Here is a 13,224-nt window from a genome sequence, read left to right as displayed (position 1 = left end):
TCTTTTTTTTTTTTTTTTTTAATCCTTTTCTTGTTTTCCTGATGACACCTGCTGCCCTGCATTTGGTACCCGGGTTGACAGGCACAGGGCAAATGCAGTCAGGGAGGGCCACGGGGAGCGTTCAGGGAGGGAAGAGAAAGGCTTTTTATAATATATTAAGATATTCAGAGAGGAGGAGCCAGAGGTTCCCTCCCCCTTTTTTTAAACAACAAAAAAATCCCTGCTGGAAGCCAGGGTTATATATATGCCAAACAGCCCAGGAAACCCACCAGGCCTCCCGGGGCTGGCGCTGAACCGAAACAGGGGCATTGTGTGCAGACCACTGGCTGGCGGTGGGGGCATTGTTAGGGCCTGGGCCTGTCTGGGAAGAGGGGGGTGGCAAAGCAGGCAGAGTGTGTTCCCATGGCTCCCTGGGGAGTGACAACAATCAGGGCCAGCTGGGAAGCCTGGCACGCCAGGGGCCTGGTGGGTAGGCAGGCAGGCCCCAGAGGGGCCAGGGAGGGCAGTGGGGGGCCGAGCAGGCAAGGTGGGGGGCAAGGTCAGGGCCCGTTTCTTAGCCAGGGGGCAAGGCCTAAAGAGGGGAAGCATGGAGGCCATCATTACCCCCCTTACTGCACCTCCAAGGCCCTGGGCCACGGGGCCTCTGCAGAGTACACCCCAGATCTGCCTGTTGCTCTCTATCTGTCACCATCCCGGCCTCTGTCCTAGTCACCATGGTCTCTCATCTCTAGGCCACATGGATTCCTGCTGCCAGCCTGGCCCTATGCTCTGTCCTCCATAAGCTGCTAGAAGCATTTTGCCCACATGTAACTAGCACCACATCACATCCTTTACCTCCTAAAAACAAAGGCTGCCCATCAGGCTTAAAAGAAAACCCAATGCTTTCCCCAGCCTGAGAAGCCTGCCCCAGGCCAGCCTGCCCCTGGGCTGCCCCTCCAGGAGCCCGCTGCAGTCTCCTCTTCAGGCCCTTGGAATGCCAGTGCCTTCAGCTGTTCCCTCCTCAGGGACTGTGCACTTTGAAGATCTTTGGCCAGAAATACCCTTCCTCCACCGCTTTGCATAGCTCTCTTTATTCAGGGCTCACAGCAAACTTCACCTCCTCGGAGACACAACACCCCGCTCTCCCCTCTCTGGTCCCTCCATGACACTGCCTTCACAGAACCTAGCACTTCCTTGATTCTTTTCTCTTTCTACTTCCTTTTCCTGCCCCTAGTAACTGGGATACAACCCAAGGGTGCTCCACCACTGAGCGACATCTGCAGTCCTTTTTTATTTTTTAGTTTGAGGTAGATTCTCACTAAGTTGCTGAGGCTGGCCTTGAACTTGCAATCCTCCTGCCTCAGCCTCCCAAGTTGCCGGGATGACAGGCGTGCACCACCACGACTGACTTGCTGCAATTAACTTGGGATACTGTTTATCACAATTTTAAAATCATGGTTTTGGACTCTGCCTCTAGAACTTGCATTTAATATATTTGTAAGAGCATTCCTATCATGAATTAAAAAAAAAAATGGGGGAGGGGCGCTGAAGGTATAGCTCAGTATTAGAGTGCTTGCCTAACAAGTGTGTTAGATTCCCAACACACACACACACACACACACACACACACACAGATTGTTTCTGAGAACCATTTCAATACTCATTATAATTGGTCTCTCTTGTAATCCTATGTATTTTACTGAATGGGTTTTGGAAGCAGCACTCAAGAGGGTTGATAGGCTCCACCAAATGCCAAAGGGGTTCATGACACACGTAAACAAAGACACTCTGAAAGAAGTGTCTTAAAAGAGCTGATGTGGCCTGGCCCGGGTCCTACTCTCAGCTGACATGCAGCTCACAGGCAGAGGCTCCAGGGAGAAGCCCGGAAGAGCAATGAGATCAGGGTTTCTGACACCAGTCCTGGGACCTGCGTTTCGATTCTGCCTGGTTTTTGTCTCATTTATTAAATCACGACATCCACAGCAGCGTTGAGCACAGAGTTCTGGTATAGAAAACAGAGAGTCCTCCCTTGGGAAGCTCCTCAAATCAACACCAGAAAAGAGTACAGTCTTTCTTTGTCCTCTAAGTGGGCCAGTCTGGCTTCCTGCTACCTACAGTACAGTGAGTCCTAAAAGGGGCCTTCTGCTGAAAACCCAAACCTCCTCACTCAAAAATGCCCTTCAGCCTGGGGCACGGTGGTGCACACCTCTAACTCCAGCAGCTTGGGAGGGTGAGGCAGGAGGATCACATTCAAAGCCAGCCTCCACAAATGAGCGAGGCCCTGAGCAATTTAGCGAGACCCTGTCTCAAAATAAAAAAATAAAAAGGGGGACTAGGGTTGTGGCTCAGCGCAAAAATAAATAAATAAAATAAAGGTATTGTGTCCAAGTACAACCAAAAAAAAAAAATTAAAAAAAAAAAAGGTGAGGATGCATGCAGCTCAGTGTACAGCACCTCTGAGTTCAATCCCAGTATCAGAATAATAATAATAATAATAATGATAATTTAAATTAGAAACAGAAAATTTAATATTGTCGGACTGTGGGTGTAGCTCAGAAGTAGAGTGTGTGCGTAGCAGGCACTAGACCCTGGGTTCAATCCCATTTACCAAAAAAAAAAAAAAAAAGCCCTTTAAGGTTAAAGACAGACATTCTCCCCCTGGGAAACTGGAACAAGAAAAGGAGAGGGAAAAAAAAGCGTTTCTTTTTATAAATACCCTCTAATTTGTCAAAGAAAGCGGCCATTTGAAGTCACAGTTGTGGGTTTGTGGGCTGGTTCCAGGAGGTGGAGCACATGAGGTGCCCTGGTTTGGGGGGATGCCAGCTTCAAAGCCAAAGTGCAGTCATGGTGCAGGAAGAGTGGACGGCGGCGTGGACAGAGATGCCCCCTCAGGATCCTTTCTGGAGCGCGGGTGTGGACGGCCAGAGCGACCAGCACCAAACCAGGCAGTTTCTTGGCGGCTCAGCACATGAATCATCACTCTCCCGTGGGCTCGCTCAGCCAGCTCTAATTTGGGAGCTGAGCAGCAGAAGGGCCTCAAATTAACTTCACTTTGTCCTTCCTTTTTCACTTGGCGTTCTGGGACCGGAACATTGGGCGCCATCTACATGGAAGCTCAGGATGTCCAGGGTAGTTTACTATTGCACTGATCACAAGCAGGACTTCCCAAGCTATTCCGGAGGTAGACTTGGGGGCAAAGGGACAGGCCAGGCCCACAGACTCACTTTTATACTGGTTTATTAACCAAAGAGAAACCAAACACACAGAGGACAAGGAAGGAAATACCAAAGAGGTGAGATGACATTGCAATGTACAGTCTCTTATGAGACGAGGAGAGGTGGCTGTGTATTTTCGGAAAGTGCTGAGAGTGGGCGCCCCTGGCAGAGGAGGCATTTGGAGTGGAGCTTAAGTGTAGGAGGGAACCTGGTTTTTCCATTACACATTTTTTATACCATTTGAGTTTTGTACTATGTGTCCGTATAATTGATTTAAAGTTTTTTTTTTTTTTTTTTTTTTTATAGTTTTGCATGTCAAAAGACTTAAGTAAATACAGGTTAAACCAGGATGCTGTTTCAGGAGCTAGCATTCGGGAACAGTAAGTGGCTACCGGGTCGAGCGTCCTTTGGCCATCCCGTTTCACAGATCACAGAACATGGAGACTCAGCTGGGCAGTGGCACACGCCTGTAATCCCAGTGGCTTGGGAGGCTGAGGCAGGAGGATCGAGAGTTCAAACCCAGCCTCGGCAACTTAGTGAGGTCTTAAGTAACTCAGAGAGACCCTGTCTCTTATTAAATTAAATACAAAATAGGGCTGGGGAAGTGGCTCAGTGGCTGCGTGCCCCTGAGTTCAATCCCTGGCATTCCCTCAAAAAAGAAAAGTATAAAGAAAATGGAGGCCCAGCTAGGAAGGAGCTGAGGGCTCTTCCTTGGCTGCTGGAAGGCAGAGTCCTGCTCCCTGGCAGGGACCACCCCACCGCCTTCCTCCCTGGCGAGTGCAGTTGGAGGCAGCAGATGCTCCGACAGGATCCAGGGAGATGCCATCTGTGAGGGAAACCTATTCTTAGAGAGCAGAGACAGTCGGTGGTGGAGCAGACCTACCCCACAGCAGTGGGGGGACCCCAGGAGGGCAGGCGGCCAAGGCCAGGGAGCAGGGCAGGCTAAGAGCGGGGTGCACTCAGTTCTCAGGACCTCGCATCCATCTGCATCAGATGCCATGTTAGAAATAACGACGACGTTTATTGAGTGTTCACTTTTATATGTCGAATCAATTAATCACCCAGACCCTCCAAGGCAGGAGCTGTTACAGAGCTACTTTACAGATGAGGAGACAGAGGCACGGAGGGTCAGTCACTTGCCCAAGAGGGGCCAGGCCAGGTCTTGAGCCCAGGCGGTCTGGTTCCAAAGCCCATGTCCCTAACTGCCATGTCATGCTCGCTCTCCACCTGCTGTACAGAGGCCAATTTTAGTTTGGGGTTCCCCAACAGCAGACCCTGAGGCAAGGGCCTGAGTGGTTTGCAGGGGGGGGGGGGGACCCCAGGAAGCACTGGCAGAGGCTCAAGAAAGGGCGCAGGGAGGGCGTGGCTTTGAGCCAGCCCACTGTGGTCTCCTGAGGCTCCAGCCAGCTGGGGAGCTCTGGGGGCCAGCACAGGGCTCAAGCCTAGGGTTTCCCCGTCCAGAGGGGGAGCTGCAGCTGGAGAAGTGGAACCCAGTGACAGGCGAATTCTCAGGCAGGAGATGGTGGCAACAGGAGAGGTGGCTGGTTGCGTGGAAGTGGCAGGTTGGAGGAGGTGGAGCAGGTCACGCTCCCCACCACCTCATCAGTACAACCTGCTTTGAGATGGCCCGACCACTCCCCGGACGCCTCCACAGTGAGGGCAAGGAGCTCCAGAATCACCTCCCCTGAGCTTGCAGTCAACCGTGCTAGGAGCACTGCCTGTCCAATCCGACATGATCCCACCTCAGTCACCCCACACTGTGACGCACTGGTCACAGGGGATAATGATGGTTGGCTCTGTCATGCCCCACACCACCCTGCTACTTGGGGTGGGGCTCAGGGCTGCGGCACCAGCCTCATCTGGGAGTCCGCAGCGGGGAGCCTGTCTGATCCCCAATCCAGACCCAATCCATCAGAATCTACATTTTTACAAGCTCTCTAGTGACGTCTATGGACATTTCTAGTAACTTCTAAGATACAAAAGGATATGGAAGTGGTATGTGTGTTAATGGAAGTATTCCCAGTAGACCGAGGGTCCTAGACTGATAGCCTATGGACCATGTCTTCCTGGAGACTTGTTCTGCACAGTGGTTTGAAAAAATTCCACTGGCACCCAGGCTCTGATCCACTGTGCCTGTCACTCTCCACTGCAGAGCACCCCAAACATTTCCATTTATGCCACTAGGAACGACTTCAGGCATCTGAGTTGGTACCCCTTTGGGGCCAGATCCTATGACTAGCTAATATTTGCATGGCATAGCATCAAAATTTAAAACAAGGAACTAAAAAAGACATGGGCTTCGGAATCAGGCAGATCTGGGTTCAAATACTGATTTGGCTGTTACCTGAACTGTATTCCCCTGGGCAGGTTACCTCCTCTCTTTGACCCTCAGTTTTTACATCCATAAAATGGGGATCAACAGACACACTTGCAATGTCACTGTTTGGATTAAAAATAAAAATATGCAAAGCACCCAGGAGGAAATTAGAACTCACTAAGTGGAAGGAATCAATAGTAGTGGCAGAAGTTGTGGTTGTAAGAGTCCAATGTGGACACTGGGTATTATTATGATTATTCTCATTTTATGAGAAATTGAGGCTCTGAGAGGTCGAGAACCTTCCCCAAGGGTTCACAGTGGAGTGGGAGCACAAAAGTCATATCCTCCAGCTCTAGATCTGCACTGTCCACTAGAAACTTCTTCGGGAATAGAAGTGTTCTGTATCTGTGTTGCTTGATATGGAAGCCACTAACCCCATGTGGCTACTGGGTACTGGAATGTAGCTCATCCAAACTGAGGTGTATCGGAAGTATTAAATATGCACTGATTTTTTTTTTGGGGGGGGGAGTACTGGGGTTTGAACCCAGGGGCACTCTACACTGAGCTACATCCCTAGTCCTTTTTCTTTTATTTTGAGACAGGGTCTTGCTAAATTTCCAAGGCTGTCCTCAAGCTTGCAATCTTCCTGCCCCCGCCTCCCGAGTCACTGGGATTCCAGGTGTGTGCCATTGTGCCTGGCCACACACCTGATTTTGAAGACTTAGTATAAGAAAAAAGATGGTAAAATATCTCACTATGCTAATCATTTGTTGAAGTTATAATGTTTTGTTAACATTAGGTCAAAATATATAATTAAAATTAATCCCATCTGTTTCTTTCTATTTTTTTTTTTTTTTAATGTTGGCTTCTAGGAAAAAAAAAAGTTTTTCCTGGTAGCACTGAGGATTAAACCCAGGGCCTCACAAAGGCTAGACAAGTTCCCTACCACTGAGTTACATCCCCAGCCCTAGAAAAAAATCTAACTCCATGTATGACTCACATTATGTTTCTACTGGACAGTGCGGTTCTAGAACTTCTCCAATACAACACCAGAGAGAGGAACTTCATATTTCTTTAAAAAGTATTTGCAACCCGATGCCCACCATCCAGGTGCCTTCTGTTACAGAAGAACAGTGGAAGAATGAACATATCCACCAGAAAGAGACCCTCTCTAAGGATCCTCTTCTGGGCTCAAGGACCCCTGAAGCCCAGAGACCTTGCCCTGGTCATGGAGGGCAGCAGCGTGGCTGGAATCAAGCCCAGGACTCCTCAACCTGAATCAGCCGTCTGTCGCACGGTTCAAAGTACCTACTGAGACGTGAAAATCTGTGCTTTTCCTTCCACAAATGGAGCCCTGGGATGAGCCAAGTCGGAGTGTGAGGCCTGACTTCCAGAAGGCAGGACCCTCTGGAGGGTGTGCTGACAGCGCCCAGCGGAGCTCGCCAGGTGCCTGCGGGGCCGGGGTGAGCACCTGGGAGCCGCCTACTTGGAAGCGCGGCTCTTGTTGTAGATGAGGAAGTCCGAGAGGTCGTGCCACACGTTGCTGTCCTCGTACAGGTAGGTCATGGAGGACTGCAGCGAGGGCTGCAGCGTGGGCCGGTGATACTCAAAGAGCCACAGGACAAGCCCCCAAACCACTGCCGTGTAGAGAGGGAACGGGTCCCACCGGAGCTCCGGGATGTAGCCCTTCTCCACGCCCAGGCGGCACAGCGCGAAGAGGACACGCGACGTCAGGTACATGTTGATCTGCGGAGAGGGGTGCCCGGGTTACTCACGGACATGGCCCCGGGGAACCCTCCTCCCACCCCAGCCCCCACACCGGGGCCTCTCCTGGGCTGGGGCCCAGGGCTTCTCAAAGTAGGTGTGCAAGATGGTGTGAGGCGGCAGGCGGCTGACATCTAGGATTTCTAGTTGTCTGCTATTTATTACTCTTTTTCACTATATATTTTTTTTTAAAATAAATATACCTGGTTCAAAACCAAAAGGTAACTTGATATCAAAAGTATAATCCACAACAGGAAATTTTGATAAACTGAATCTCTTTGAAATTTAAAAATTTTCTCTCTGAAAGTCCATGTGAAGAGATTGAAAAGAAGAGCTGCAGCCAGGACCGTGTAGGCCTGTGATCCCAGACTCAGGAGGCTGAGGCAGGAGGATCACCAGTTTGAGACCAGTCTCAGCAACTTAGTGAGGCCCTAAGCAAATCAGTGACAAACGGTATTTTTTTTTTTTTCTTTTTTGAGGGGGCAGGTACTAGGTATTGAACTCAGGGGCACTCAACCACTGGGCCAAATTCCCCAGCCCGGATTTGTGTTTTATTTAGAGACAGGGTCTCATTGAGTTGCTTAGTGCCTCGCTTTTCACTGAGGCTGGCTTTGAATTCCTGATCCTCCTGTCTCAGCCTCCTGAGCAGCTAGGATTACAGGCATGAGCCACCACGCCCAGGAGACCTTGTCTGAGAATTAAAGGGGGGTTAAGAATAGAGGTATTTTGGATTAGACAGAGGGGAGTGAAGGGAGAGAGGGGGCATGGGGGTAGGAATGATAGAATGAGCTGGACATTACTACCCTATGTGTATATATGATTACACAGCCTGTGTAACTCTCCATCTCGTACAACCAGAAGAATGAGAAGTTATACTCCATTTATGTATGATGTGTCAAAATGCATTCAACTGTCATGTATAACTAATTAGAACAAATAGAAACAAACAAACAAACAAAATGATGTGGCTCAGTGGTAAAGTGGTAACTGGCCCTGAGCTCAATCCCTAGTACCAAAAGAAGAAGAAGAAGAATAGCTATAGATGAGAGAAGGAGAGAGATACTTATGAAACTATATCTGTCAAAGCATTAGTACCTTTGAACTTGTGATCCTCCTGCCTCAGCCCCCCGAGCCACCAGGATTACAGGTGTGTGCCACCTGTGCCCAGTTTACAGAGCAAATTTTTAAAAAACAATTTATTTTCCCTAGAGAGCAATGTAACATTGACTTGGGAGACATGAGTTCCAGGCAGTTGCTGGATTTACACATGGGGAAACAGAGGGGAGAAGTGACCTTCCAAGGACTGGCCAGTCACAGACCTCAGACATGGAAGATAGTCAAGGGTTCATCTTCAACTCCCACCCTGAGCTTTATACCTAAACTTTGTCCCGCCCCCCAGCCCCACCTGAGGGGGATTTTTACCTGGCTGTTGATGTTATTGTTGTCTCCAAACAACAGGAAGCCCCCGATGAAGGCAGCCAGGAATGAGTGCGACTGGTAGGTCTTGCCCTGTGTGTGGGCCTGCAGGGCGCAGAGGCCCTTGTAGACAAACACGAAGCAAGCCAGATTCCAGGAGTGGGTGTAGGTGGCCTGCAGAATGGCTCGCAGCTTGTCCCGGAGGCTGCACAGACACAGGGAGCTCCCGTGAGAGTGAGCCCAGCTGTTCCAAGGGCAGTTACCCATCACACACGTTGAAACTCAACTAGGCAAGGAGCTCAAGGGCAGAAGCTTGGGGCAGAAGCTCGTTAAGCCTAGACTGCAGCTCTCTCAACAGATTGGGCCTTCACTACTGCCACCTGGTCCCTGACACCCACACAGGGAATGCCACCACACCCTGTCCCCATACCCTACTTTCTTTTCATGGCTCTTTTCACCACCTGACCTTTCCTGGTTTGTATCATGTTCCATTATCCCTGCCCCCACACCTGGAAGGTAGTGTCCAGATCTGGCTTACTCATCTGCAGGGCCCAGGACAGGGCCGGGCACATAGTAGGTCTTAAAAAAAATACTTTTTGTGCTGGGCACAGTGGTGCATGCCTGTAACCCTAGTGGCTTTGGAGGCTGAGACAGGAGGATCTTGAGTTCAAAGCTAGCCTCACCAAAAGTGAGGCGCTAATCAACTCAGTGAGACCCTGTCTCTAAATAAAACACAAAACAGGACTGGGGAATTTGGCCCAGTGGTTGAGTGCCCCTGAGTTCAATCCCTGGTACCAAACAAAACAAAACTTTTTGAACATGTGAAGAAATGAAAGAGTGGCTGTCTCCCCAGTTTGTGCCGGGTCTGGGGACATGATTCCAAGAAAAACCCAATATGCTTGCTGCCTTCATGGGAATTATGAGGGGACTATGTCATAATGACAAAATGAGGGTCCAACTTTGATAAAAGATGGCACCAGGGTCTGAAAGATGGGGAGGAATCAATGAAGTCAGGTGGGGAGAGAGGACCATCCCAGGCACAGGACTCGGCATGTGCAGAGTCCCTGAGGAGGGACAGAGCATGGGGTAAAGGAACAGAGAGAGACCACCGAGGCTATGAGTAGAGAATGTGCGGGGAGAATGATGCAGGGCAGCAGGAGGAGGGGACCACCCTGAGCTTTGTCTTCATCCTGAAAGGGGACCGGTTTAATAGAGGTGATTCTTTTGAGGATCACTAGGGGGCGCTGGGAACCGCAGCAAGCCGGTAATCCCAACTACTGGCGAGGCTGAGGCAGGAGGATGGCAAATTGGAGGCAATTTAGCAAAACCCTATCTCAAATTAAAATAAAAAGGGCTGGGGATGGATCTCAGTGGTAGAGCGCATGCCCAGTATATATGAGACCTTGGGTTAAACCCTCAGACTACAAAACAAAAAACCCCCACTAGGTGGCAGTAAAGAGATGGCAGGGGGAAGCCGAGTGTACACCTCTCAATCAGGAATACCACATCCCAGAGCCCTCAAGGACCCTAAAGGAGTGAGGTGGGTCCATTGGGCCCAGTGGAAATTTGCCAGGAGCAGCTGGTTCTCGCCCCACCGGAACATGGGTCCCAGTGTTGTCAGTTCTAAGGAAAGAAAGCTGGATTTCCCTGTGAAATCTCAGTCCGGGCCAGTTTTTGCTCACCTAGGTCACTGCCCCTGTCTCCTAATGGACACCTACTTCTGTTTGTTTGAGACAGGCTTTCGCTATGTTGCATGGCCTTGAACTCGTGATCTTACTGCCTCAGCCTCCTGAGCAGCTGGCCTCTCCCTGACAGTCTGTGGCACCACTGTCAGCCTATGTACACACCTACTCTGGCCCGGTGCCACTCCCACCTCCCCTGCCAATCTCTTCTTAACCCGGCTGCACATTAGTAACCCTCACACCACTGCAGTAAGTCAGATAAGCCAGACACAGTGGCATGTGCCAGTAGTCCCAGCCACTTGTGAGGCTGAGGCAGGAGGATCGAAGCCAGGAGTTTGAGGCCAGCCTGGACAACACAGCAAGACCCCCATCCCCATGGAGGGGGTCAATGGCAACTCCTGTTTAAAATCTTACAACAGCTTCCTGTTTTACTAAAGGAAAAGCCGAATTCCTCTCTCTGGCCTTAAGCTGGACAGGCCTGACCCAGGTTGCTGCTGTGACCCTCTTCTGTCCTCTCCCCTTCAACCACACAGCTCCTGCCTCCTCAGATTCACTGGGCATGATCCCACCTGAGTCTTTGCGCTGATCGTTCTAGCACCCTCGAATGCTCCTTCCCCTGGTGACTGCTTGGCCAGCTCTTTCACCCACTCTAGTCATAAGGCCACCGTCATTTTCTTTGTTTTTTTTTGGGGGTAGGGGANGGGAACACATCTAAAACATCTATACATCTGTGTCAAACAAATCTCATCAATGGGAGCAGAAGCCAGAATGGGGACTACCTGGTGGTATGAGATAAGCAATGACCAGGAAGGGGCACAAGGAAACCTCCTGGGGGTTGAAGAAGTTTTTTAAAAATCTTGATCTTGGTGGTTACTCAGATGAACAAATATGTACAGCTACAGTGAGCTGGATAAGTTTGAAATCTGTGTCTGTTGCCAGGTGTGATGACACTCACCTATAATCCCAGTGATTCGGGGGAAGGACCTATAATCCCAGTGACTCGGGGGAAGGATTGCAAGTTCAAGGCCAGCCTCAGCAACTTAGCAAGACCCTGACTCAGTAAAAAGGACTGGGAATGCAGCTCAGTGGTAAAGTAGTCTTGGGTTCAATCCCCAGTACAAAAAAAGATTTGTGAACTTCTCAGCATCTAACAGCCTAGGGAAACCACATCTGCAGCTTCAGTGCCCCAACTGTAAGACGGGAATGCAGAAGTCAGTGGGTATTGCCAGCAGCACGGGCAGGTATTTGTGCCTGCCCTCCTGATTGCCTGGTACCTACAGCCACTGGATGTGGTTCTTGGACTTCTTGGCAATGAGCTGGATGCCCTCCAGGACATTGGTGATGTCGTAGATGCGCCGTTTCTGCACCTTCAGCACCTCAGCTGCCCAGTTCAGATCAACAACGCCATCAGCTGAGCGGCTCAACAGCTCCAGGAAACGTTTGGTGGTAAGATTCAGGGACGTCTCATAGCGTGACTTCTCCCCCGGGGATTTTGCACCTGGTCGGAGAGACTGTTCAAGCAAGGTGGAGCAGCAGTACTGGGGGGCAGGTGGCTCCTCCCCTTGGTAGGGCCAAGCAGGGAGGCCCTGTGGCTGCTGCCTGCCAACCACAGCATTTCTCTTCTGGCTGGGGAACTCCCCACCCCCGGTGCCCAGGGAAGTCATGCCAGGCGACCACTCTAGCTGCCTACCAGGCCCCCAGATGCCTGACTTAAGCTCAGACCTCACCAGTTAGATTTTTTAGTCTGCAAGCATGTTTATCCATGTACAACCCCAACCTGGGCCTGGTCAGAGGGGCCTACCCAGGTTAAGTTCCACCGGTACCTTTTCCTGGGTGTCGGCCTCTACCCCGAACAGGCCCACTGCTCTCAGCCAGGTACTGATGGTCAGTTTCCAGGTCCAGCCTCCGCTTCACCTGTGGCAGAAACAATGGGAGGATGCCCAGTAACCAGGAGTGAGGCTACAAAAGACTTGGGTAAAGGTGTGGTGCCCCTGGGATGCCTGTCCCCTGCCTCTGTTTCTCTACCAGAATGCCTAAGTGTGTGAGTGAGGGGGACATATTGTAGGGGACACAACATGAGCATTATAATCCTACCACACAGGACCCTCAAGTGGAAGGCAGAAGACCTGGGTTAACCACCACCTATAATCCCAGCAATTTAGGAGGCTGAGGCAGGAGGAATTCAAGTTCAAGGCCAGTCTCATCAACTTAGGGAGGCCCTAGGCAACATAGTGAGACCCTGTCTCAAAAAATAAAAGGGCTGGGTATGTGGCTCAGTGGCTAAATGCCCCTGGGTTCAATCCCTGGCACCAAAATAAATAAATAAGAATGTGGGGCTGGGGATGTGGCTCACGCAGTAGCGCGCTCGCCTGGCATGTGTGCGGCCCGGGTTCGATCCTCAGCACCACATACAAACAAAGATGTTGTGTCCGCCAAAAACTAAAAAAAATAAATATTAGAATTCTAAAAAAAAAAAAAAAAAAAGAATGTGGCAGCAGAGATGGTGTAATGCTTCTACGGCTGGGTCACAGAGCCACTGCAGCTTCCTCCTTGTCCTCTATTTAGATCAACCACTCTGGGGGAAGCTAGGTACCACATCACATGAACACTCAAGTAGCCCTAATGATGGGCCCCAGTCACATGGAACTGAGACTTCCTAACAGTAATGTGGGCAAGCTTCGAAGCAAACCCTACAAGCTAAGACTTGTGGGGCTGAGGTTGTGGCTCAGTGGTAGAGCACTTGCCTAGCACGTATGAGGCACTGGGTTCAAGCCTCAGCATCACATAAAGAAAATAAAGGTATTATGTTCATGTATAACTAAAAATTAAAAAAAAAAAAAAAAAAAAAAAA

The 13,224-nt window shown here is 50.2% G+C and overlaps 2 protein-coding genes across 2 annotated transcripts in view; both read right to left on the bottom strand.

The window, feature by feature from the left end:
- The window catches only part of E2f1 (E2F transcription factor 1), a 30,367-nt gene extending 17,936 nt beyond the window's left edge, over positions 1-12,431 (bottom strand). The window contains exons 1-3 of the mRNA XM_015483112.2: positions 12,399-12,431; positions 12,197-12,332; positions 11,652-11,871 (exon numbers count right to left, since the gene is read on the bottom strand). Coding sequence (XP_015338598.1) covers positions 11,652-11,871; positions 12,197-12,332; positions 12,399-12,431 — 389 coding nt within the window. The remainder of the gene's footprint in view (positions 1-11,651; positions 11,872-12,196; positions 12,333-12,398) is intronic.
- On the bottom strand, positions 4,196-9,338 carry LOC107138840 (peroxisomal membrane protein 4-like). The gene is made up of 2 exons (XM_015481648.2): positions 8,698-9,338; positions 4,196-7,257 (listed from the first exon to the last, which is right to left on the bottom strand). The coding sequence occupies exons 1-2, from the start codon at positions 8,956-8,958 to the stop codon at positions 6,994-6,996; spliced, it is 525 nt and encodes a 174-aa protein (XP_015337134.1). The 5' UTR covers positions 8,959-9,338; the 3' UTR covers positions 4,196-6,993.
- Positions 12,432-13,224: the final 793 nt, after the last annotated feature.

Source organism: Marmota marmota, unplaced genomic scaffold, assembly GCF_001458135.2.
Source record: "Marmota marmota marmota unplaced genomic scaffold, marMar, whole genome shotgun sequence".
NCBI lineage: Eukaryota > Metazoa > Chordata > Mammalia > Rodentia > Sciuridae > Marmota > Marmota marmota.
The sequence above is the reverse complement of the archived record's forward strand: the minus strand, read 5'-3'. Positions and strand labels throughout refer to the sequence as shown.